The 25587-nt window shown below is 37.2% G+C and overlaps 1 protein-coding gene across 1 annotated transcript; it reads left to right on the top strand.

The window, feature by feature from the left end:
• The first annotated feature begins 1494 nt into the window (after positions 1 to 1494).
• LOC104888413 (uncharacterized) lies at positions 1495 to 25138 on the top strand. Its single transcript, XM_010673376.4, has 25 exons — positions 1495 to 1954; positions 2141 to 2256; positions 6277 to 6628; positions 6783 to 6937; positions 7087 to 7326; positions 9703 to 9812; positions 9898 to 9975; positions 10073 to 10179; positions 10840 to 10934; positions 11014 to 11129; positions 13736 to 13839; positions 14240 to 14317; positions 14455 to 14533; positions 14629 to 14797; positions 16569 to 16639; positions 18666 to 18746; positions 18825 to 18895; positions 19112 to 19208; positions 19300 to 19359; positions 19566 to 19620; positions 19724 to 20115; positions 20741 to 22468; positions 22907 to 23482; positions 23581 to 23639; positions 24670 to 25138. Exons 2-25 carry the CDS (start codon positions 2244 to 2246, stop codon positions 24863 to 24865), a joined length of 5082 nt encoding a protein of 1693 aa, XP_010671678.2. The 5' UTR covers positions 1495 to 1954; positions 2141 to 2243; the 3' UTR covers positions 24866 to 25138.
• The last annotated feature ends 449 nt before the right edge of the window (positions 25139 to 25587 follow it).

Raw genomic sequence — 25587 nt, 5'->3', positions numbered from 1 at the left:
CAATGTTATACGCGTCAAAATTGGTTGTCCCAAATCTTTATACATTCTACATAGACACTATACATTTAATGCAATTTGATTTAGCAAAACATATAAAATCCGATAATAACTAAAAGTTATCCAATGATCGAGTTCTACATATAAAATACGATAATAACTAAAAGTTCCACAATACTTTCCACATACAAAATCCTCATAAACATAAAATAACTAGAAGTTCTAACCTAAAAGCAATCCACCATAAAGTCAAATAATTTTAACTAGATTATCCTTCGCAACAATCTCAACCATAAAACCTATTATTATCATCCATAGACATCTCTGGCCCATAGACATCATCATTTGAAAGTGCATAATGCTTCCTCAAAAAATGAAGTATCCGTTATTATTACGCAAAGAGACGAAAATATATTATATTATTAAAAACTATTATTGAATTTGTGGAAGATCCAATTTTATTTTTTCCAATATTAAAGTTTATATTGAAACTATACTTAACAAAACCTTCAACAATGGCATGTCACTTTTTTTGGAATTTAGTTTTCGATCTTGTCAAGTGAAAAGTTTGATTCTTTTTTGCTTTCAATCTTCTTACCCGGTCTTAAAATTGGGGGAAGCTAATTTGATGGCGGAAATTGTATGCGAAAAATAGAGATGTTTTAGATGGAAGCAGTGTAAATTGTAAATTTGTGATTGAGGCATGAGGGTTGGGGAAAGAAAGGTAATGCATTGCACTATTGCGGTATTGCTTGTGTCATATAGCTTGCATATTAAAGTCTTGTGGTCTTCCGTGGTAGGGAGGTGTCGAGGTGCTACCCAAGATTTGAGATCGAATCTTATTAATATCATTGCGCTTAATCGCTCAGTACCAAAAAAACTTAGTGTTTCTTATACACTTGATTTGGCTATGTTTGACCAGCATTGTCCCAATATCGAATTATGTAGATAAATATGTAAGATAGCTATGAATAGATATGAGCAACGAGTTGATAGTCTAGATATAATAGTTACGCTCTTTATTTGTTTGCTTCTCGGTAAACAACAGTGAACAAAAATTAGAATACCGGAAGAGTCATAATGCTTTTTACATAAGAGTAATGGCGCGGCCCATTACTAACTCGCCTCATGCCATTTTTCCGGTTAGGTACCCAACTCGATAAAATATACTAACCTCTGTGTATAAATAACTGCAACAATTTTGACGTTCACACATGCCAACACACAACTTTGACCATTAATATCTCTAATTATGTGTACGTAAAGTTATAAAAACTTGATATTATGATAATATTCATTGAGTAAAATCCAACAGCATTCTAATCATTTTTTGTTTTTTTTTTATATATTAGTAAAAAATACGGTCAAACTGTTATTAGATTGGGCCTATCCATGCCCTAATCTGATCGGTGTTTACTAGGTCATAAAAAATTGGGCTTAAACAGACCACCGCCTTAAATACTCGCAGTTGGATTGATCTATCACCGAAACATTTCAACTCGGCCCACAATTTTTCTTTTTTTTTGAGGGGAAATTTTTGTTAATATCTAACAATTTTTTTTTCTTTTTCCAGAAGATGAAACAAAAAGTAACAAGGAAGAGTGAGCGTAAAGTTCTTAATTTTTTTTTTTTTCTTAATTTGTTATTTTTATCTTCATTCAATTTTTTTTTTCAAAAAAAAAAAAGAAAAAGAAAGAAAGAACGCCTCCTTCGACGTCCTAATCTTTCTCTCTCTGTATCTTCTTCACAACCCCTTCTTTCTCTCTCTTAAAACACCAAACTATATAGAGAAAAAACTCAAGAAAAATCACTCTTTTATTTTTCTAAATCACTCTTTTTTACACAATTTCTATTAAAAATTTGTTCTTTTTTATGTTTCTGTAAAAACCCTTAAATTTAATCTTTATTTTACTATTCTATTCCATTGGAGAAGATTGAAGATAATCAGCCATTGAAGGTACTTTTTTTACATTGTGGGTTTTAATGTTGAAATTATTTGATGGTTTTAATGCTTATGTTATTGCATGTATGTTTGTTATGGATCTATGATTATAATTTGGATGATTTTGTTTTGTGGGTTGTTGATGAAATTGTGGATAGTTTGAGTAGTTTTGTTGAATTGGGTGATTGTTTGATTTATCAGGGGAATGCAATTATGGGTTATGGTAATTCAAGGTTTTGGAGCCACAGAAGAGAGTTTTTAGTCTCTGGGTATTGCCCTTCTGGTTGACCTTGCTGTTGGGAACATGTTAAATAAAGGTTTGCAGATTGTTGCATTTTGATTTTTGTTTTCGCATCCGAATTTCGAATTGTTGTGATGGATGAGGATTTGATTATATTGGTTGGGATTTGGATTTGGAGTTTTTCTTGTTATCTTGTTTCTTGTAATGTACACTGTCTTGTTCCACTCAATTAATGGTGGGAAAGTACACGTTTTCGATATAGGGATGGATCTGTATTTACAAACACGGAGTTTGCAGGCCGGTAGTACTTGACACTGTTTGTGATGCCAATGGTGAATGCTAGGAAAAGCCTTTTTTCCTTTTCTCGTTAGGTCTACTGATTGCTGAGAAAAAAATTGTTTAACACAAGTCATGAATGGGCTTTAGACCTTTTGAAATTGTTTCTTGAGGATATCATGGGTAGAGTGGTGCCATTGTTTGAGTTTTTGTCATCTATACTTGAGCGATTAATAGTTTGGGATAGTTGAGTAGAACTAGTGTATTCTCTTAGTCAGCCCAAAAACTAGTGTACTTCTATAGTTCTATATGCTCTCAAATTGAGAGTTGACTTGTTGAGCTCATTTACCTTTAAATATGAGGTTCGTGGTTTAAATTTTGCGTATCTCTTCCATAGGTTGGGCATTGGACTTGTTCCCTCAGCATCATATTCATGGTTCAACAAATCCTAAGCAAACTCTAACATACTAGACTCTCTAGCTCCTGGCTCCAATTATACCTTTTTGAGGATTGGCAAATTTACTTTGAATGGTCTCACTAGTTTCGTTGGTTAAATAACGATATTGGGACAATCATTTACAATTTTGAAGCGCTCTATATTCATGCGTCATACAAAAAATTAAACCCGTGCCCTAAATCTAAAATTCATGTGGCAAATCAGTGCTGAAAACTTTAGAACGTTGAGGATCAATGACTCAGGTTTTCATTGAGGAGAAAAGAGGAGTTCACAAAGATATATTGGAGTTTTGAATTTACTTTTCCAATCAGTATCTGTTTAATTTGAGACTGATATCATATTATGTTCTCAAATTTTGCCAATTCTTTTTTGTGAATTTTTTTAATTTTGCCAATTTGTTGTTTTACGAATTTTGCCACCTTGTTTAGATAGATAATTTTTTCCTGAGGGTTCTATAGACCAATCTTTTTAATATACATTGCGCAGCTAAAGGTGGTGGGGGTAGCTAGAGGCGGAAATGGTAGTGGTAGTTTGGGGAGGTTAGTGAAAGGATTGATGGGTGGTCTACCCACCTCTTAGTTACCCCAGGGCGTGCCACCATTTTGAATTCTTTTTTCCTTGTTTTTTCTATTTTATCTACAGTATCTAGATTTTCTTTGCTCATTCCTTATCAATTTCCTGGAACTTTATTTGGGGGTCGAGAAAATTGCAAAGTCAAAAAAGGTTAACAATTTAAGGCAGAGAAGAGAACCCTAAATTTTCTACTATCAGGTATCCCCATCATGGTCTCTCGATTTTATTATCTCATGGAAGTAACTGCAGGAGTATGACTTCCGTATAGCTCTATCACATTTATTCCAACTACTTCAAATGAATCTCTTTTCCGCCCCTGCCCTCGATTCTCCTGTCCCAAATAGAGGTGCATTACAATTAATTGATTACTTTGTGATTCTCAAAGAAACGCCTTGAGTAAAAGGATTAGAGTATGGGTTAAAGGGGGTTGGATCTTGAGCTTTGAATCTGTTGCCTAAAGCTGGGTGTTAGCTTTATAATGGCAAGTAGACAGATTTATGATTAACATACTTTGCACTTCACTCACAGACTCACAGTGTTAGATGGAATAATCGTGGTTTCTTTAACAATTCGATACTAGTTAATAACAATTATTAGAATTTGCATCCTGTATTAAAATGAGGATACACGGTTCTCGTTCCTGCATTCCTGCATTCATTCTGTTATTTATGCAGTCGTGCAGCAAGATGATTCACGCACTTGGCAACATTGGTTTTTGTGGTTTCAGTGTATAGTTATTGTGAGTGAATAATACAAATGCTACTTTGGTTCAGTGCTCTATGTTAGGAAGGAAATCTTGGTATATCTATAATCAAGAAATATGTTACGTTTGTTTGACTAGGAGGTAAGCCTTGGACTAGTAAAGTTATAGAAATTCAGAGATCCCATTGTTGGTTCTTATTTTTTTGGCTTTATGCAGCTTTGCCCTCAGCAAGTGGGGAAAGTATGGAATCTTCCAGCCCTTTGTGCAACATGTTCTTTCGAGGTTGAGGCTTGGTTTTTCTGACTTCGCCTTCTTTTTCAAATCAAATTCTTTTCCTTGACACCTTTCCATTCACTTTCTTTGTTATCCCCCCCCCCCCCCTTTTTGATTTAAAGAAGTCTTGATCGTACTGTCAAGATTTCTTAGCAAAACCTGTACAAAATTAGTAGGAGTATAGGACCTTCAAGCTTCTTCATGTTTTCCCTGCAAACCAAAGAAAATGGAAAGTGAACATGTTGTACTAGTATTAGACAATTTGCTTTTTCATAACTTGACTTGCTAACGTTTAAGTGACGCATGGTCTTAAGTGAAATAGCTATAACCTTACAGCGGGCAGGTTATTCTAGCATTTCGTCTGGCTAGAGATATTCAGGGCTTGTTTGGCAAATATACTGGTTGTACTTTTCTGGGCGTAATAGTAGCTGTACAACTTTTGGGTGTACGTTCTAAGTGTTTTCTCTATTTACCTACACAAAAGACTTTATGAAGGGTTCTCTTAGCAAGCAATTGTCATTTATATATATTTGTCTTTCTGTGTAATTACTATAATTTGTCCTTTTCAATTTAATTCATTTTTGGTTGCTACAATATTGATACTTTTGATAATTTTCTTTTTTGTCAAAGTTGCTTTCCTATCTGAATGTATAGTAGTAAATAGTACTCCCTTCATTTCCTTTTAATCTGTAGACTTGTGGTTTGACACTATTCACAAACTTTACTTTGACCATCATTTGTGATTTACTGATTTATATACAAGGAAAAATATAGTCAAATGGGATCTTGTTAGATTCGTCTTTGCATAGAGTTTCCAAATATCAACTTTTTATAATTTTTATTTGTCCGTAAAAATTAAAGATATTAATGGACAAGATATGCGTTGGCAAGCGTGAAAGTAAAACTGTACTGATTGGAAAGAAGTAGAGGTAGTAATAAAAACTCTATGTCAGCTTCAACTGGTTAGCTTTTCGCCTTTCTCAACAAATCGATGCTTCACGTCCTACAAATCTGGAATATGTTGGGTTATTTAAGAACCTTGTTTTGTTCTATTCACTTCTTTTTGGTAAGCATTAACCCTGGCTCACCCTTATTTTTTGCTGAATTGTATGGAAAAACCAAGATAGGATGTAAATTAAACGCAAGCTTCTTCCTTTGCAGTATAGTCATTTGGAAGGAAAAAGACATTATTGTTTTTCTAATCAGATTACAATAGTGAATGCTGAATAGGTTGATCACAGATAAACGGCTAAACCTAAAAAAACTAAGGCGTCTACTGAATTTAGGGTGATTTATTCTGTCTTTGAGGATTATCACGGTGCTCCTGTGATTTGGCAGGAGTTTGCATGTTTAGAATTGGGTATGGACGAGAATCTGCCATCTGCAGCGTTAAGTAGGGCTCAAATTTGATGAGAAACTTGGATCAATATCATTATAGGTCTTGTTGACTGCTCAATTTGCTTAAGTGTGAACTCATAATCTCTTTCTGGTTCTTTTGTGATACCCCCTTTGACTTAAAAGGTGAGTGAGTTAGTATGTTGGCTGGACTTGTAGATTAATAAACAAGTTTATTTATTTCTCTTTTCTTTGGTTGGAACTTGTGTTCGAAAAAATGTAGCTAAAAAGAAAGAACTATTATCGGCTTGTTGCTTCAGAGTTTAGGTTGGTTTAAGTGTTGCATTTCTCTACTACACTTTGTTTTCTTATCTGGGTCAGCTGTGTATCCAAATTATCTGTCAACAACATTATATCACGACTTTCATTCAGGAATTGTTTTCTGAAGTAGTTGCGCATGCTTGCTTCTTTTTGTTCAGGACATATGGCTCTTGAGAAACGCATCCCTGCTAGTAGTCAGACTGTTAATGTGAAACCTTTGAGTTTCCCTCTTAAGGTCCGGGAAAAAGCTGTTCTTGTGGATCCAGAGATGAACGTTGACATGGAGGCTGATGTTGATGTTGATCACAGAGAAGTTTATTTCCTCATTATGCATTTCTTGTCCAGTGGGCCATGTCAAAGAACTTGTGGACAATTTTGGAATGAGCTTCTTGAGCATGACCTACTACCAAGAAGATACCATGCTTGGTATTCAAGGAGTAGGGTGCCTAGTGGTGATGAGAATGATGATGGCTTGTCATTTCCACTGAGTTACAATAAAGTAGTGGAGCGGTATGTTATATGCTTTTTATCTTGGTCAATATTAGTGTTGTTGATTATCATATTTTTGATGATCTCTTGACATTTATATATTTGCAACCTTATTGTCTCTGTAAGTAACGGGCTATGCGAGATTGCTCTTGATGTATTGTTTTTCTTTCTGTAGGCATGCTCATATCGGAAAGGATCACTTACTAAAGCTTATGAAACAGCTATTACTTAGTAAAGCTAAACTACCACATAGCATAGCTGCTAGAGGTGTACCTAATGCAGCTGATGTTCCCACACTTCTGGGAACAGGATCCTTTTCACTCTTGGGCAGTAAGCTCTTCTTTCTACACTTCTATATTGCTGTTAATCATCCTCAGAATGATCTAATATGTGCTTATTAGAAACATCTTTAATTTGTAATGGTAGCATCCAATGATTAAGAATGATCATTTTATTTCTTTTTCCGTGTTTCCATGCAGACGATGGGAACAAAGGAGACAATGAAGTTAAACCTCCGCCTATTCACATGCGTTGGCCTCATTTGCAAGCTGATCAGGTTCGCGGGCTGAGGTTGAGAGAAATTGGTGGTGGTTTTGCGAGACACCACCGAGCACCATCTACCCGTGCAGCCTGCTATACTATTGCAAAACCGTCAACGATGGTGCAAAAGATGCAGAATATTAAGAAGCTAAGGGGACACCGGAGTGCTGTTTATTGTGGTAAGTTATTTGTGTCTGCTTATCCTGTTTTCAGTTGTTACTGAGAGTAGATCCATCTACTATATCCGAATCATTAAATTTTCCGGCAGGGGAAGATTATGCAGTCTTTTTTTGATGTCTGAAGATTGGCGATTATTTTAATTTATGTTGATGGTTTGTTTAACCAAAAAAAAAAAAGAAGATTGGCAGACTTTGTAATTATAAAACATGAATCCTTCAAAAAATTAAGGGGAAAGCTTGGCCCGTGTCTAGGTTGAGGTGTATCATATTCTGCTATTTTTGTGGTTATTTAGTGGCTATTGATTGTTAAAATGTGTTACAGTAAACTATCACTTTTAAATACTACACTGATCGAGTTATCCAATTTTTGGAAATTAGTACTCTTCTTTTTTAATGAAGAAGCCATATCCAAGGAATAAATGAACTTATAGATTGTTAGAAAAATAGGAGGAAAAAAATTGATTTTTAGCTAGTAACCGGATCTTCTTCTAAGCACGTTTTTATATGCTTTCCTATAAGTTATTTACCAACCTCTCAGGGTCAAACTTATGAGATGCGAAGAAAAAGACAATCAAATCTTGGTTGTTGTCAAGAATCTATACTACAAGAGTTTGTGTTTGTTGTTTTTTCAGGAACAAGAAAATCAGAAATTTCTCGAAAATAAGTTTTTTTTCTCGAAAACAAGTTGTTTCTGATGAAACTTCACTCTAACCCACATATAGGAACACCCTTGACCCTTCTCATATATACAGAATGATGTTTCGAAGATTAACAGCAGCCCTAGTAAAACAATATTCCCTTGTAGAGTATTTTGGGGTATATTTGATGTGGGGAGACGAAAAATTAATATGCAAATCAGGGTAATAATAAGTCTAGACATAATAGCAAGTATTTATGAAGCTACGTGCAAAGACAAAACAATATAACAAACTTGGCTATGTTCATAGTAGCTGCTTACTTACACTAACAAATATTATACTCATACAAGCTCACTTCTTTTTACTCAAAGAAATCTCATGGAGCTGGGCACACTCCCAATGGGCAAGCAATGCAGCTATTTATACTATCACAATCTACTGCTCATAAGGTGACACTCACAAATCCGCTACATTTTTCTATTAAGGTGGGCTAAAGTATAGAGGGTGGTGAACCTAGCTAGTAATTTTTCTACTCCATGCATTTATTGTGTTGGTAACTTTTGACCCCATCATGCAGACTAAGAGGTGGGCATGGGCCGGGCTGGGCCTGTTCATGGGCTCGGCCCACGGACTTGAGTAAATGGCGGGTCGGGCCCGGGACCACGAGTGGCGGGCCGTGCCGGGCTTGAAAATTTAAAAATTTGTCCACGGCCCGGCTCGTGCTTCCCGCGGGCCGGCCCATGTTTTATGTTGTATTTTTGACACTTTTAGGGTAAAAAAACAAAGGAAAGGAGCGTTCGGCCTGCGGGCTCGTGTCGGTGCGGGCCGGAAATAAAATTTCTTGACCGTGACAGGCACGCGGCCCACGTAGTGGACAACAGGCCGGGCCTCGAGCGGGCTCGTGCCGGGCCCAAATTGTGCCGTGCCGGCCCGGCCCATGACCACTTTTGACAAGGAGCATTGATCTAGAAGAATGGGGAAGGAGAGTAGGAGGTGCCCGTACTAATATACTTTTCATGAAGGGATAAGTTACAAAACTGAAAAGAGACAAGTCAAATTCACAAAAATATGCAGTTACACAAATGTGGTTGTCCGAGCAAGACCTGCTTGTCTGGCAGATTGGCTGCTCGTCTGAGCAAGTCTTTCCCTGCAGAACTTCAACTCTTTGGACTGCACAACGAGACTCGTTGAGCTTCATATCTTCTATCATACTTAAACATACACTCCCCGACACCTATGAATTTATGCCTGTGTATATCCGACAAACAACATTTTTCTGTAGATGTTCCAACATTATATGATGTTGAATCAAGGGAAATTAGTGCTGGTTTCTATAATTATTTATCCGTTGCTTGTATCTTTGCATCTTATGGGATGTCGTACCAGCTTGTTAAAGTGTTACGTTGAGGAAATTGACACTATTCATCAACTAACTCTGACACGCTATTTTCTCGCTATTATATAAAGAAAAACATCGTCAAGTGGGGTCTTGTTAGAATCTTCTCCATGTATACTTTCAAAATACCAAATTTTATAACTTTTACTTGTGCATAATTAAATTAAGGATCAACGAAGCGCATTGGGTTACATGAAAAAGAGAATGTAACACTTATTTAGGAACGGAGAAAGTACTTTTTATGTTCTATGATCTGGTCATACTTGATATGTATAGGCTTGTGCCTTGATCTTTATTCACGATTGTAGTGTGCTAATATTAATTATTTTATACTACCTGCAGCTGTATTTGATCGATCGGGGAGATTTGTCATTACTGGATCAGATGACCGCCTTGTGAAAATTTGGTCCATGGAAACTGCCTATTGCTTGGCTAGCTGCCGTGGGCACGAAGTGCGTGTTTATGCTTTGAAGTTCTTTTTTCAAGATCTTGGACTTGTTTTTTCTAAATACGTATGTCCTTTTATTGTTATCCTAGGGTGACATAACCGACTTGGCTGTGAGTTCCAACAATTCTTTGGTGGCTTCTTCTTCAAACGACTGTGTAATTAGAATTGTGAGTAGCCTGGTTCCTCATCTGACTCTGGTATGGCCTTTGTCTCCTTTTTCTTTCTTACAGAGTACCTTAATCTTCTCATTGTGATCTATGACAGTGGCGTTTGCCAGATGGGCAGCCAATTTCAGTTCTGCGTGGGCATACAGGAGCAGTTACTGCCATTGCTTTTAGTCCAAGACCTAGTGCTGTATACCAGATTCTCTCGTAAGGGTTTTTCTGTTCTGTTGTTCCATAGGGGATTCCTTGTATCTTCTCTAGTTCTTTTCTTGACAGATGTGTTGAATTTTGTGGACAAGTTCTGTTGAATACTGCCTTGTGTGGCTTAGGAGATGATATTTTCATAATTTGTTTTGTGGACGTTGAATTCGTCATAAGCATTTACTTCATTCAGAATTCCATTTCTTGTTCACTTTTACGTGTCAATCGCGTAATCTCTTGCTGCCTTTTTTGGGAATGGAATCTGCCTACTATGTGCTAGTTGCTTTCGGAGTTTCTTGTTCTTTGCATATCAAGGGGTCAAGGATCTAGTGCATTACTGGCTTTGCAAACTGTGACATAAGCTTGTAATTTATGCAGCAGCATCTTGGTTTCTGCTTGTTCATATGAATCTACATATCATGTTTTTCCCTATCCCATGGCGATATGAGGATTTACCTGATGTCGTACTTCCATCAGGTTGTATTTGTCACTACAATGTGAATTAGTTTCGTATGGAGGGAGTACGACTTATTGCTTCCTTTGCTGTACAAGTTGTGAAGTGATAAGCCTTCTATGACATCTGTTCACAATATTCTCTGTCCACTATGCTCGATTTGCTATTCGGACTTATAAATTGCTTTACACTGTATTCTTTGGTTTCTATAGGTCAGCTGATGATGGAACATGTAGATTATGGGATGCAAGGTACTCCCAGTTCAAGCCACGGATCTATCTTCCTAGATCTCCTGATTCTGCTGCAGGTTTATATTTATTTATCTATGTGGTGGATATCTATAATTTATTAGAGTGGTGTTTGACTGAAGCTGGTAAATTGTGTAGGAAAGAGCATCACCGCTTCTTCTACTGCTGGGGAACAGAGTCATCAGATCTTTTGCTGTGCATTCAATGCCAGCGGCACTGTCTTTGTCACCGGGAGCTCAGATAATTTTGCTAGGGTATGTCCTTTGTCACGGCTTCTTATCAGGTTGTATTCAGATTCGTGAAGGGCATGCATCGTTTTAATGCTTTTTACAGCTACCCTGATGTATTTATATGATGTAAGGTAGTCAATCAGACTAATCTAGATCGAAGGCTTTTATTTATCAAATAGAGTAATAAAATAGGCATCAATTGAGTCAAACAGACCAAATAAGTAAGTGTATCCTACAGCTGAACGAATACTAACTTGAAACACAAATACAGCTTAATGCCGATGGATTCACAAACTCAAGCTTTATCACAAAACTCTAAACTTAATCACACATTGAAATAAAACTTACAACAAAGAACCCTTTATATGAACAACCTGCATTACAGAGTAAACTAAGAAAGAATCCTAATTCGCATAAAAAATAAACGCAGTAAACTAGCACTTCTAACAACATCTTTCCTTTTTCCACATGTAAACTCAATTATGAAGGAAATAGTAAAACTGTGTAGGAGTCCTACCAAAACAATGAATGATATGACTAAATTGAAAAGGACTAGGAAGAAGTCTTAACAGTTGCTTTGTGTGCCAAGCTTATGGCACTGTGCTACACTGTGTTACTGCCACTATGTTACTTCATTGAAACGATGTAAACTTCATCGTCTGCTATGAAGGAAATAGTAAAACTGTGTAGGAGTCCTACCAAAACAATGAATGATATGACTAAATTGAAAAGGACTAGGAAGAAGTCTTAACAGTTGCTTTGTGTGCCAAGCTTATGGCACTGTGCTACACTGTGTTACTGCCACTATGTTACTTCATTGAAACGATGTAAACTTCATCGTCTGCCACCTTGCCATCCTCACATTAATATAACCTTATAGCCAATCTGGCAGAAAACTAATCAAGATCTAACCCTCTACCACACCAGTATATGCAGCTAGAACAGCCACATATGCATAGCTCAAACTCGAACTTAAAACGTGTAATGGGAAAAAAATAGTAACTTCACTCCCATTATATATAGTTCTATGGAATTGAAACATGATGTTGTCTTTTGACTTTGAGTCTTGACCAAAGGTACTCAAATCCACATCATGTATGAAGCAATTTATGCTATAGATTGGATCTGAACAATAATCTAAACTGAGGAAATTAGTAAAACCAAGGCAAAATGAGCAGTTGAATTGATTCTTGAGGAATTCTCAGTTACAACTGTCACTTGTTCGAGATGTGAGCTTCTCCTTTTGTGCCATTCCTTTACTCAATTAATCCGTGATCATTACTACTATGCCTGGCTCTATTTATGGGCACAGGTACAAAGGTTCTTCCCCCCTAGATTTATTCCCTAGATATTTTAATTTGGCTGACCTGTCATAACAACTTCCTTTTCTTATAACTAACTTGAACTATTTACTAATGTGCCTCTGGTGACCTTGGTTGTCTTCTAGCATAGGTGAAAGGAATAGTAGGAGGAGAAGGGTTTCTTGCACATTACTTTAGTAGTGGCAAGTATAAGGCTTTAATGTACGCGACAACACCCACCCCCCCCCCCCCACCCCCCCCCCCCCCCCCCCCCCCAAAAAAAAGAGGAAGAAATAAAAGCATGAGAGTAGTAGGAGAACTCCTGAAAGTAAGAATGGCCATTCTTAAGGATTAGCTGTAAATGAAAAGGGGGATTAGCTGTAAATGAAAGGGGGGGGGGGGTTGGAAAAGGAGAAGAGACGATCACTAGCTACTATTTGAAAGCGGTAATTATGACATGAGTGATTGCACACAAGAGGTAGGTGAAAGAAGGGGATTTAAGAGGGGGCACTAGCTACTATTTGAAAGCGGTAATTAGGGCACATGAGTGAGGATCACACAAGAGGATGGTGAAAGGAGGTGATCGAGGGGGGGGGGGGTTCTAAGAATCTCTGCCGAGATTGATATCCCCCTTGATTGTATTTGACTTCTTAGATCCTTGATTAGCAAAGTTTCCTATTAAGGGCTTGCTTGGATTGAGTGTAATGCATTAAGGGGGTAAAAAAAGTCAAACTAAGAAAGTAAGGTGGTTAGAAGTGATTATGAAGGGAAAGAACTGGTGATAAAAGGGATAAGCTAGTGATGGTAGGAAGAAAAAGGAATGGATAAGGGAATTGTTACTCTCATTACGGGGGTAATAGTTACTTACCACCCCCTAGAGTAATTGTCACCCTCATTTGGCGGTAATAATTTCTTCTTTCCTTCCTTCTCATCACAACAAAATCACATTATCCCTTTGCAACCATCTCAATTCACCCCCCTTTTTCCTTTATATAGGTGGTTTGACTTTTATTACCCCCTTAATGGCTAAATGCTGCGTGGTCATATGAATGTCCCTGTTAATTCTTCTTTCTTGGATTTTTCTTCTCTTTCAATCGCTTTTTCTCTACCTCCACTTAGTGTATCTGAAATTCTGAACTATATATACCCTTGCTTCTTGCATCTTATCTTGCACAAAGGTCTCACCAACTTATCTACAATCATTTACTTCTTGAAGTGTGTATTGTTGACTTATGTTTTGCACTTTCGTTTACTTCTTGAAGTGTGTAATGTTGACTTATGTTTTGCACTGTCATGCTGGTAAAAGAACTCAGTTTTATTTGCCTACAGGTCTGGAATGCTTGTAAATCTGGTGCCGATGATTCAGAACAACCTATCCATGAGATGGATGTTCTGTCTGGCCATGAAAATGACGTTAACTATGTGCAGTTCAGGTCAGTTCACTTTGAACTTTTGTAACAAAAGGGGGGATTGTCACTGAAGTAACTGATTGCTAACGTGGGCAAAAGGTGGGAATTATAAAGTGGTGGAGCTTTAACATCTCTCACAGCGAGATTCTTCTCTTTTTTTTTGGGTGTGTGTGTGTGTGTCGGGGTGGGGGGCTTGGTGGTTTGGAATCCTATTTTATACCTCAAACTCTTGACGGGGGAAACTATTTTAGGGTCCAAGATGAATGGTAATGTGGTTTCTTGCATGATCTTTATCGAGTTAGTTTTACATTCATTTCCTGGTTCAGAGGGAATGCTAAATCTGTCATGTTCATGTAAATTCATTTTGCTTCAGATTGTCCCTTGACATAATCAGATGCTTATAAGTTGTCTTGCTTCTCTACAGTGGCTGTGCTGTGGCTTCTCGATTCTCTGCCGCTGATGCAGCCAAGGAGGAAAATTTTCCCAAATTTAAAAACTCATGGTACTTCCAAACTCTTTATCTTTTTTCCCCCTGATATTTACGTGTAAATTGTGTGTGATTGGGATGAAAGGTTTTACTTCAACAGTTGCATGGTAAGATTTTGGCAAGACAGGTTCATCTCTTCCAAATTTTTGCAGGTTTGCTCATGATAACATAGTTACCTGTTCCCGTGATGGAAGTGCAATCATCTGGATTCCGAGGTCACGTAAATCACATGTGAGTCGTGATTGGAATTATCTTTTTTTGAAGTGATACAATGGTCACTGTTGGTGGAAAAACCTTAACAAGGATACGTTTTCCTGTTCTGTTAGGGGAGATCTGGACGTTGGACTCGGGCATATCATCTCAAGGTTCCTCCTCCTCCCATGCCCCCGCAGCCCTTACGAGGGGGCCCAAGGCAGAGAGTTTTACCTACACCTCGTGGTGTTAATATGATTGTTTGGAGCCTAGATAATCGGTTTGTCCTTGCTGCTATTATGGGTAAGTTATGTAACGACGTCTTGTCTGGCTAAACTTTTTGGTATGGACTTGCTTTGCAAATGATTTTTAACTGCTTCAGTGGACATGACTTTTAAGTTGTGGTAAGGTGGTGAGTGGTGACAAGAGAATAAATTATCATTTATAATTCCCTATGCAAGTCCTGTAGCAGAATATCAGTACCCTGTGGCAGATCATGGCATTTGATTTGAGAAGAATCAGAAGTTTGTCATTGCCACTTTTTTACTGATTTTGTGTAGCTATTGTGTCAAATCACAAATGGGATAGAGGTATTGCATTGCACTTCATTATACTAGAGGACCAATTTATATGTGAATTGCCCAATGAATACATAAATGTGGCTCCTAGTTCAATTATGTATCTATTTTTGTTCGAACACTGCATGTACTTCATGGTAGTTGTGACATAGACTGCTGTATGTAAAGTAAGGAAGTTGGTTGATGGTATTCAGTATTTAACTGAGTGAAATACCCATCTATTTTTCTATGTATATATATTCCTCCGTTTTTCCATACTTGCTACCTTGGGCTCCTAGTTCAATGATGTCTCTTTTTTTATTATCCAACACTTTATCTAGTTCATGGTAGTTGTGATTGTGACATAGACTGCTGTATGTGAAGTAAGGAAGTTGATTAATGGTATTCAATATTTAACTGAGTGAAAGCTCCATTTATTTTTCTATCTAAATATATTCCTCCGTTTTTTATACTTGCATCATCTACCTTTGGCATGGTATTTTAGGAGTCCATGTGAAAAGGAGAGAGATAAAAGTGGAACCCATGTGGTAGGAGAGAGATAGAGAGAATCCATTGCCAATTTATGAATGATGCAAGTATTATGCAACTTCCATTAAAGGGAAATGATGCGAGTATAAAAAAAATAGAGGAAGTATATAGGAAGATGACATAGAGTACTTACTAGATTTGGTAGGTATTATGGTAGGAGGCTTCTCTGGATATGCCACTTTTTGCTTTTTGAATTTTGTGGCTAGAGCGAAATCTAAAAAGGCACTATATGCATGGATCCCCCAACTGTACCTCTTTTTTCAATATAATTAGTGCGGGCTTCGCCTTACTACTCGATCGAAACTTTAATCGGAAGTAGAATTAAGCCTTACCTCCTTATCCAATTCTATTTTTGGCTATTGGCAGAGAAGACATCTATGGGCTCTTTCTAAGAGACAGGAATGTAAGTAGAAAAAGTCGCCTACTGGCCCTAGAAGTAGTGTATCGATCTACAAGACAGGATCGACCCATAGCTCAAGTATTGATTCTACGGCCGCTTACTCAAGAAAAATGCAGCAATCAGCCTTAAGCTAAAATTTATGACGAATGGACTTCAAGATGTACGGAATCTCATTGATAGCATGGTATTTACGGTAGCATATCCAGGCATATTTAGATGTATAGGATGTGCCACTTCGTGCTTTGTGGATTTGTGCCTAGAGAAAAATGATGGAATTTCCTGGCAGTGTTACTTTTACGTGATTGTGATTGTAAACAGGATGTGTGCGTAACAGACGTCTTGCCAGGGCTTGTGCTTGTTTTGCTGAGTGATTTATGTCTGTAGGTTACGGTAGTATGTCTTAAGTTATAAATTGTCAATTTATGGACTTTTTTCCTTAAATTTGTTTTACCGACTAGGTTATGGGTTGATAATTTTATACTTGAAAATATTATATGTATGAGACTGGTTTTGCTATTTGACCTAGCACATTCTACTTGTGTTTTTTTTTACCTTTTTCTTAAGACAGATTGCAGAATATGCGTATGGAATGCTGCTGATGGAAGCTTGGTTCATTCTTTGACGGGTCATACGGAGTCTGTAAGTTTTTCAATTTCTTTCTGATGACCTGATCACATTGCATAAGTGGTAATATTTGGTTAGGCAGTTTCTCCTGTTTCTTTCCGTTGCCTCTTCTCCCTGCACCCACCTCCAAGTTCCCAATCAAAGTCCACACAAGGAGAAAGGGGAGGAGCAAATTTCAATTGTGATAGAAATTATTGGAAAGGGTTTTGCTGTTTTCTTTTAAATTGACAATCAGATTTGTGTTCAAGCATTCATGTATTGCTTATCTGCACAACTTCCGTGAGAACCCGTTTTTTTATTTATTATTAAATTGCTTTGGCTGTTCGCTTTACCCCTTTTTTGTCCAAGTGGCTTTTCGTGTTGCCAACTTTGCTAGTTTAACATTAACCCATATCCAACCCTGCAACTTATGTTAGTGCTAACCTGGGAAATGTGACATGACTACTGGTTTTCTCTATCTGTGTTGTTATTCTGATGGCTCATTTGAGTGGAGTATGCTGTTGTTTTGATTTCGGCTTTTAGGTCAAGAAGCAATAAGGAGTTAAATTAAATATAAGACTGCAATTCTGGCGTCCAATATGCTGTGCACCATAGCTAAGTGAACATTCAGTTTCCAATCAGCGTCTCAAAAAGAGTGTCTGATTTGTGCCTATGCGGTGTAAGGCTCAGAGAGTGATTGACTTTTGGGCGCCTTAGACGCACTTAAGAGTTGAGGCACAAGAAGTGGCTTAACGTCTTTTGGTTTTCTTTGAGAAGGATATGGTGAATTTACTGTTCCTTGTTTATATGATATGGTATCTATATGCATTAATAATTCAGCATCTATATTTCGCTGTGTTTTAAATTGTATTTGAAATTACCCAAGGGTGAATTTGAGGTGTAGTGTTTTTCTTAAAACTACACTTATGTTATCAAGATCTTCTTTTTTCTACAATAGCCCTCTTGTTTATTAGAATTCAGATTTCTGAAATAACCTTGGATTAGTATTTCCATTTTCTTCTGTGCGGAAACATAACGATAATGGATTAAAAGGGTCATAAGTGTCGCTCATAGCCCATAACGTTATTCTATTGTTGAAGCTGAAACCCATGAGAACCAATTGCTCTCCAAAATTTGCACTAAGTGGAGGCTTGGGGCATTATATGTCCGCATCAATTATTCAAGTCCAACAGAGAGTAGAAATGTTAAGCACTCATCTAAGTGATCAGCTCAAGGTCAACTCTAATATGATGCTATAATTTGGCTGTTATGATTTATGTTTTTTAAACTTAACTCCTCATGAAGGCTTATCTTGGAATCCTGTAAAGATGGGGATTTTTTTTTTCTTTTTTTAAGGCATATGTTGCATCTTAGGGTTATTTTTTTTAAGGAATTTCTTTCACAATTACTCTCTGCGTCTTATAATCCATTGATTCCAAAGTTCTAATATACCAACAATGCACCTTTTACCTTGTATTTTCGGATATGACCCACTATTAATTTTATCTTTCTACTTTTCAAGCATGGCTACCACTCTCTCTCCTCCAAATAAAAAAGTAATACTCCACTAACTTCTATCACATCTACCAGTTTGATAAAAAAAAAAAAAATTGGTAACCAAACAACATATCTTCTAAAACTACGTCCCTGAGTAAGTGTAAGAAGTAATATTGGACAGAGTCTTAGTTGTAGGTCATCAGTCATTACTGCAGAGTGCTAATATTTCTTTTTCTTTGGTTGAGTAGAGACTACAGAATACTCCAATTTCTATGCAGTTTGGAGCAATTTGCTTTCCTAGATCTGACTCTATTCGTGAATTACTGTTTTACGTATTTAGGGGGAGAAAAATGTATGACTGAACTATTCATTTATCACATCCTAACATATGTGTTACTCTTTTTTTATGCTGCACACTTTTCTGAATGGTATGTCATTGTGATGGTTGGATAAATCTACCTTCGACCTCCTCTTGTATGTAATCTTGTTTATCATGTAACTATGTCATGTTGAGATTTTATAGTTGTTTGACATGAGACTATGCTTGTCCTGTTTCTTTTAATAGACATATGTCCTGGATGTTCATCCTTTCAACCCTCGCATAGCTATGAGTGCTGGCTACGATGGGAAAACCATAATCTGGGATGTAAGTTGTTACTGTTATATCCCTTACATATTTCACAAGATTTGTGCGCATGGTCTTACTTGTGTTGTTTCGTTGCAGATTTGGGAAGGAAAGCCCATTCGTACTTATGAAATTGGCCGCTTTAAACTGGTTGATGGAAAGTTTTCATCGTAAGTCATCATGTTATCTACCATGTGTTTCTTTCACTTATGTGGCAGTATTATCTGATTCATATTTGTTTTCCATTGTTCATTGTTTGGATTGATAAGCTCAACTTGATTTGCAGTTATTCGGTATGCTGCCTGTGGAGATGCATATGGCATCTCATCTTCGAAAGTCATTTGTATTTTCTCATCTATCTCTTTAATTTTTTCCCCTTTACATAGGGACGGGACCTCTATTATACTCTCAGATGATGTTGGTCAACTTTATATCTTGAGCACTGGCCAAGGTGAGTCCCAAAAGGATGCAAAGTATGATCAGGTACTTGAAGAATATGCTCATTTATTTTCATATTTTTTTCTATTGGATTCGGTTAGAGTTTTTATGCTAATATTTATGATCATATTTGCAGTTCTTTCTCGGGGATTATCGGCCACTTATCCGGGATACCCATGGGAATGTTGTTGATCAGGTTAGCATAAGTAGTTTGTAACTTTGTATCTTCTTGCTTCTCCATATGGTTGCTGTAGTTCTGATATTTCAATGCTAGAATGGTTTGAGAAAGAGAACTTTGATGTGTGATGTGAACATACTGGATATTGTTTATGAAGATATATGCTTTCTATTTGCATTCTCTTGATGCTTGATTTTTTGAATTATTGGCCTGTTTTTTTGCAGGAAACCCAGCTGCCACCTTACAGAAGAAACATGCAAGATCTTCTTTGTGATTCAAGTTTGTTTCTCCCTCACTTCATGCGAAATGGTTTAATGATATCGATATTATTCCACATCATAAAGGTTGTTAAAATGCTGCTTTCTTCATGTTAAAATACTAGGCATGATTCCATACCCGGAACCCTACCAGAGCATGTATCAGCAAAGACGTCTTGGAACTCTGGGCATCGAATGGCGTCCATCTTCTGTAAGGTTTGCTGTGGGTCCAGACTTCACTTCTGACCAAGACCATATTCTACCCCTGCCAGACTTGGATGAATTTATTGATCCACTGCCGGAGTTTGTAGATGCCATGGAGTGGGAACCAGAAGTAGAAGTAATTAGTGATGATGCTGACTCTGAGTTCAATGTTGCGGATTCCATTGGTGGTGACGGAGAACATGTTAGCTCAACATCTTCCGATGATTCAGAATGCGGGGAAGAAGACAGCGATCCCGAATGCAGTCATAGAGATAGTGTTCGCAGATCAAGGAGGAGAAAGAAAAAGAGAGAAGTACTTTCTTCTTTGATATCTGATTTTTTAACATGTCTTAATGGTCAATGTCTCAATGATACACATATCTTCTCACTTATACTTCCCCTGTTTACTTTTCCTATTGCATTTTCTCGACTTTCACATATTCATGTATTTGCTTTGACTGGATTTTGACTGCTACTTCCTCTGTTTCATAATTCTTGCAACACTTACGCTGTTTAGGTCAAATTGTATAAAATTTGACCACAAATCCTCACCATTATATAGGAAAAATAATTATGTGAGATCTTGTTAATTCATCTCAATGTGTAGCTTGTGAAAATTAATTTTTAATTTTTTTTTATGAACACATTATTGAAATATTACTGATCAATATAGGGCATTGAGACCGTGAAGTCGCAAGTGTTGCAAAATTATGGAACAAAAGAAGTGTTGAAAAACAAATATTAGTTATTAATATGTTGGATCCATGTTAATGGAACTTTTTAAATTTTTAATAATAGATAATTAGAAATATTGATGGTCAAAGTTGTGCATTGGCAAGCGTCAAATCCCTTTTGATGCAATAGAAGGAAAAAAACGGAAGTATAATTATGTATAAATATACTGCTTATTCATGTGTGTAAACTTTTATATCTTGCAGACAGAGATAACTACTTCTTCAGGGAGGCGTGTTAAGAGAAGAAATTTCGATGAGTGTGATGATAGTTCGCACAGAATTGTTGAAAACAGGAAAGCAAGAAATGGGCGAAAATGGTCAAAGAAGAAGTCTTCGAAAGCTTCAAGACCTCAGAGAGCTGCTGCTCGTAATGCTCTTACCTTATTTTCCAAAATCAAAGGTTGTGCTCCAGATCAAGATGAATACAATTCAGAAGGTGATTCATCAGGAAGTGAATCCATGCTTGAAGATTCTAACTTCGAGGATGAAGAATCTGATAAGGTTGTTCCAGATGAGCGGGCAAAGAATCTGAAAGGAAAAGAAGTAATTGTTGATGAATCAGAGGATGTACCTAGTTCTGAAGAGTTCCCTGCATCTCGTGAGGATGCATGGAACAGAAAAAGACTAGTTCTGAAATTTCCAGTTCGCGATTCAAATAGAGGTTTATTTTCAGGTAACCCAATCCCAACCTCCGGAAATCTGACAGATTTGGTAGGCTCTTCATCTTCAACATCAGGTGGTCCTGTAGAAGTTGATGGAAAAGATTTAATGCAGCTGGATGTAAATAAGTTATATGGCAATGCAAACCTCCGTGATGGGTATGATAGATTGGGTTGGCTTGGTGGATATGGAAACGGTTCTATGAAATGGGGAGGGGTCAGGGCTCGTACTAATAAGCGAATTAAGTTAAGTGAAGTCCCTCCGTTGAATGCTTCTGGGTCTAGCTCTTTCAGTGACAATGCAGATTCAAAGTCTTTAATTGAAGAGAGAGATGTTAATGGCACATTGCAGGAAACTAGTCAGTTTGGTCATGAGCATTTAGGCAATACAGATGGATTAACTGATGCGAAAAAAGTAGAGCTATCTGATTCAAATAAATCCCTGGTCTCTAATGGAGTGCAGGATGAAGTCCATGTAGCTACTGAAAATGGAGCTCCGTGCTTGAAGAGTCGTGATGACAACAATGGGTCAACATGGTTGAGAAATGCTACGGAGAAGACTCTGTCTGAACCAAACAATTCTTCTGCTATAAAATCTACGCCGGGTGAAAGAAATAGGATGTCTTTGTTGGAGCAAAGATCTGATGCTGAAGAGCTTGAGAAGGAAAACCATCAACATAAAGCTGGTCTTGATGGTGGAGATTGTAATGGAGCACCAAAAATGGTCGGAGTAGAAGAACACGCTATCTCTCTATTACTAAATTCACAGGCTCCACATTCACAGAAAAAAGATAGGATGTACAGTGCTGTGTATAGAAGATCAAGGTCATTTAAGGCAGCTAGGACACCTTCAGATGGCAATGGTGCTCATATTGGTGAAAATACCTCAAGTACTAGCTGTCAGAGTCTGAATCGAAATGTTGATACAAATGGAACTATGGTTGATGGCATTAACCAGTCCCATTCTGTGGAGCTTAGGGACACAACTGAAGAGCTTGTTAACCATGAGAGATCGGTGGAGAGGTCAAGAAGGACCGAGAATTCTTCATTGAACAAGGTTGCTCGACGTCCTCGAGAAGAGTGGGGATCTAGCATGACTGTGGGACTGAGGTCTACGAGAAATAGGAGAATTAATTTCGTTCGTGATGCTAGTCCAGTAGATAGGAGGAGGTCAGGTCAGTCTCTAAGAAAGATTTCCTGGCTGATGCTTTCTGTGCCCGATTGTTCTCGATACATTCCTCAGCATGGAGATGAAGTTGTTTATTTGAGACAGGTAATGACTTGGTGATTAAATTGGCTAAGGTGATATTTGTATCTATTCCTGATTGTGTCCAGTGAACAAACTCCTTTTTATTTGCTTACTACCTATCTGCCCTATAACTCATCAAAAAAATTGCGCTGAATAATTAAATGTCTCTTTCCAAGGATTTGATAATTCCCTCCTAGATGGGCTGAGTGTTGAAACTAGTGATAAAGATAAAAGAGGGCAGTAATAAAGTTAAAGTGTTCATAATCATGTTGGGTGCCTAGGCTTACCCAAGTGAAAACTTGTAGTATAATACTTCTAAGTTCTAATTGTGGGTGCTATGACTGCTTATGAAAATTTTGGAGAAGTCTCATTATTAGGCAAAATTTCTTGTTTAAATGTCCATTTTTTTCCATGAAATTGTTTTTTTGATTGTTCTCCATCTTTTGGTTTATTTTGTTACAGGGGCATGAAGAATATATATCATGCAATAACTCTTCTATGAGGAGACCTTGGGAACATTTGAAAGGAGAGGTCAGAGCTGTGGAGCTCTGCAAAGTTGTAGAGCTAGAGTATTCCATTGTTCCAGGATCTGGAGAAAGTTGCTGTAAAATGATACTTGAATTTATAGACCCAGATTCTAGTGTATTTGGTAAAATATTCAAGCTGACCTTGCCAGAAGTTTCAGATTTTCCAGACTTTCTTGTTGAGAGAATGAGGTACGAGACTGCTATTGAGAGAAAATGGACTAAGAGGGACAAATGTCAGGTCTGGTGGAGAAACGAAGGTGATGCAGATGGTAGTTGGTGGGAAGGTCGAATCAATGATGTGAAGGCCAAATCCCCCGAGTTTCCTGATAGTCCATGGGAAATATATGAGATTCGGTATAGAAGTGATCCTACTGAAACTCATCACCACAGTCCTTGGGAACTCCATGATGCTAACGACACACAGTGGGAGCAGCCCCATCTTGATGACCACACCACGAAAATACTGCTGTCTTCTCTTTCTAAATTAATGCAGTCTCGTAATAGAGCTCAGGTAATGGCTTGATAAATTTTATGGTTCAGCAGGTGTTCAATTTCCCCTGGGTTATATTGTTCTGGAAACTGGCTGATTATTCTCACAAAACATTTCAGGATATTTATGGGGTTCAGAAATTGCAACAGGTTTCAATGAAGTCAAATTTCTTGAATAGGTAAGCAACATGAATGCTTATTTTCCTTCCTGCTTCATACGGGATACTTTGAATATGTGCACATTGACAAACAAGATTTCACATTTGACTAAATTTCTTATTATATATTATTGGGAATATATGGTCAATATTTACAAGATTTATCTTTTGAAAGAGCAAATTGGAAGTTTATTTAGGGACAGAGAGAGTACTAAAAGACGACAATCAATGTGAAAGTCGGTAGAACAAAAAGATAGGTGAGAGTTACGTATGCAAGTAATGTTTTGTCTATGTGTAGAAATTCAGAGATTGTTTGCACTAACCCTAAGTACTAATACTTAAAATCAATATCCCTACGGGCCACGTCATCTCTTCCTTATCTACTGTTAAAAGAATAGGAAAATATTTAAAAATCTTTTACATATAAGCAATTTCAATCACCAATTCGTGTAATCTTGTCCTCTTTGTCCTCTTTTAATATCGTCATTGATATTTTCCCTCTTATCCTTGCTTTCTTTTTTCTTCTGCAACCTAGATTACTAAAGCAAAAACATAAAAAAGGGCTATTTGTACAGTTTAATAGTACTCCCTTTTGTTTTTCAATAAGCTCAACACTTTCTAGATATTGAACCCTTTACAGTAAGCTTTAACCTTTGCATCGTTACCTTATTTGGGGTTTCTTCTCTCTTTCTCTATGCCATCACATGACTCCCCTTATTCTTTCTGTCTATGTATCTCTCTTTACTTTTCTTGTCTCTTGTGCCAAGAACAATGTTAAGGTTATTGTGAAACCGAGGGAGTAATAAAAAATATTCACAAAAAAACAGGGAGCTGAGCATCTATTTGATTACTTGGAATGCAGTCAAAGTTCAATACGCGCGAATCGTGATGAGCCATTGCTATAAACACATGAACACTAGTTTGTATTTCCAAAAATAAAAGTGAAGTATCATTGTGTCTAGTATGAACAACTGACATGAAATCGTAGCATAGAGCAGAGTTTTCCTAAAGCCTTCATCAGACTAATCACTGTGTTTTGAAAAATATGCAGGTTTCCAGTGCCATTATCTTTGGAAGTAATCCAGTCGAGGCTAGAGAATAATTATTACCGAAGCTTGGACGCAGTGAAGCATGATATAAATATTATGCTGTCGAATGCTGAGTCTTTCTTCGGAAAAAATGCAGAGCTTTCTAGGAAGATTGAACGGTTATCAGATTGGTTCGCAAAGAAGTTATCGACATTGTAGCATTAGGGATCTCTCCTAAAACAATTTTGTAGAGGAATTTTATCAGCTAATCAATCCTTGTCTTCTGTTTTCATTGTAAATATTTAGCTATTCATCATAATCTCAACTAGGTGACCCCAATAAAGAATATAGTTTCTTGTGTGGGGAATTCTTTTAGCAAGTAGGAATTAGGAAAGAGGGTAGTTTGCATTAACCTTAAAATCTTTGTATATATACACTATAACTTCTCTATTGGGGAAAGAGAAAATGATTTTTCCTGTTTTTCCGGCTCAATGTACTCGCGCCTTTTGTTTTCCATCTCTTCCATTAAAAATTTGTTTTACTGAGTTTTTTTTTTCTGTGGGTTAACTGGTTAATCAACCAACTCTTTACAAAGTAACCAAATCGACGTTCAGCGTCTAATTAAATCTGGTCGTCGTGTATTAGCTTCCCGGTCTTCGGTCGCCTAGACAGGCTTGGCTTTGATCAGGTGAGACAGGCCAGGCTGCGTAGCCTTATCATATTCATAGAGCCAAAAAAGGCTTCGCTTTATATTGCCATCAATAGAAAAAAAAAGCATTTTAGTTTATTCTTGTAAGTTGTAAAATAAGATGTGCACAGATCTTAACATTATAATCCTTTTCTCCCATATTAGCTTGTACAATTTGTCGTTCACATTTTTTCGGCATACTTGACTATTAAAATCTTCAATCTAAAACTTTGACTAAGCAACATGGGTAAGT

Source organism: Beta vulgaris, chromosome 3 (assembly GCF_026745355.1).
Source record: "Beta vulgaris subsp. vulgaris cultivar EL10 chromosome 3, EL10.2, whole genome shotgun sequence".
NCBI lineage: Eukaryota > Viridiplantae > Streptophyta > Magnoliopsida > Caryophyllales > Amaranthaceae > Beta > Beta vulgaris.
This window is presented reverse-complemented; position numbering and strand designations above follow the sequence as displayed.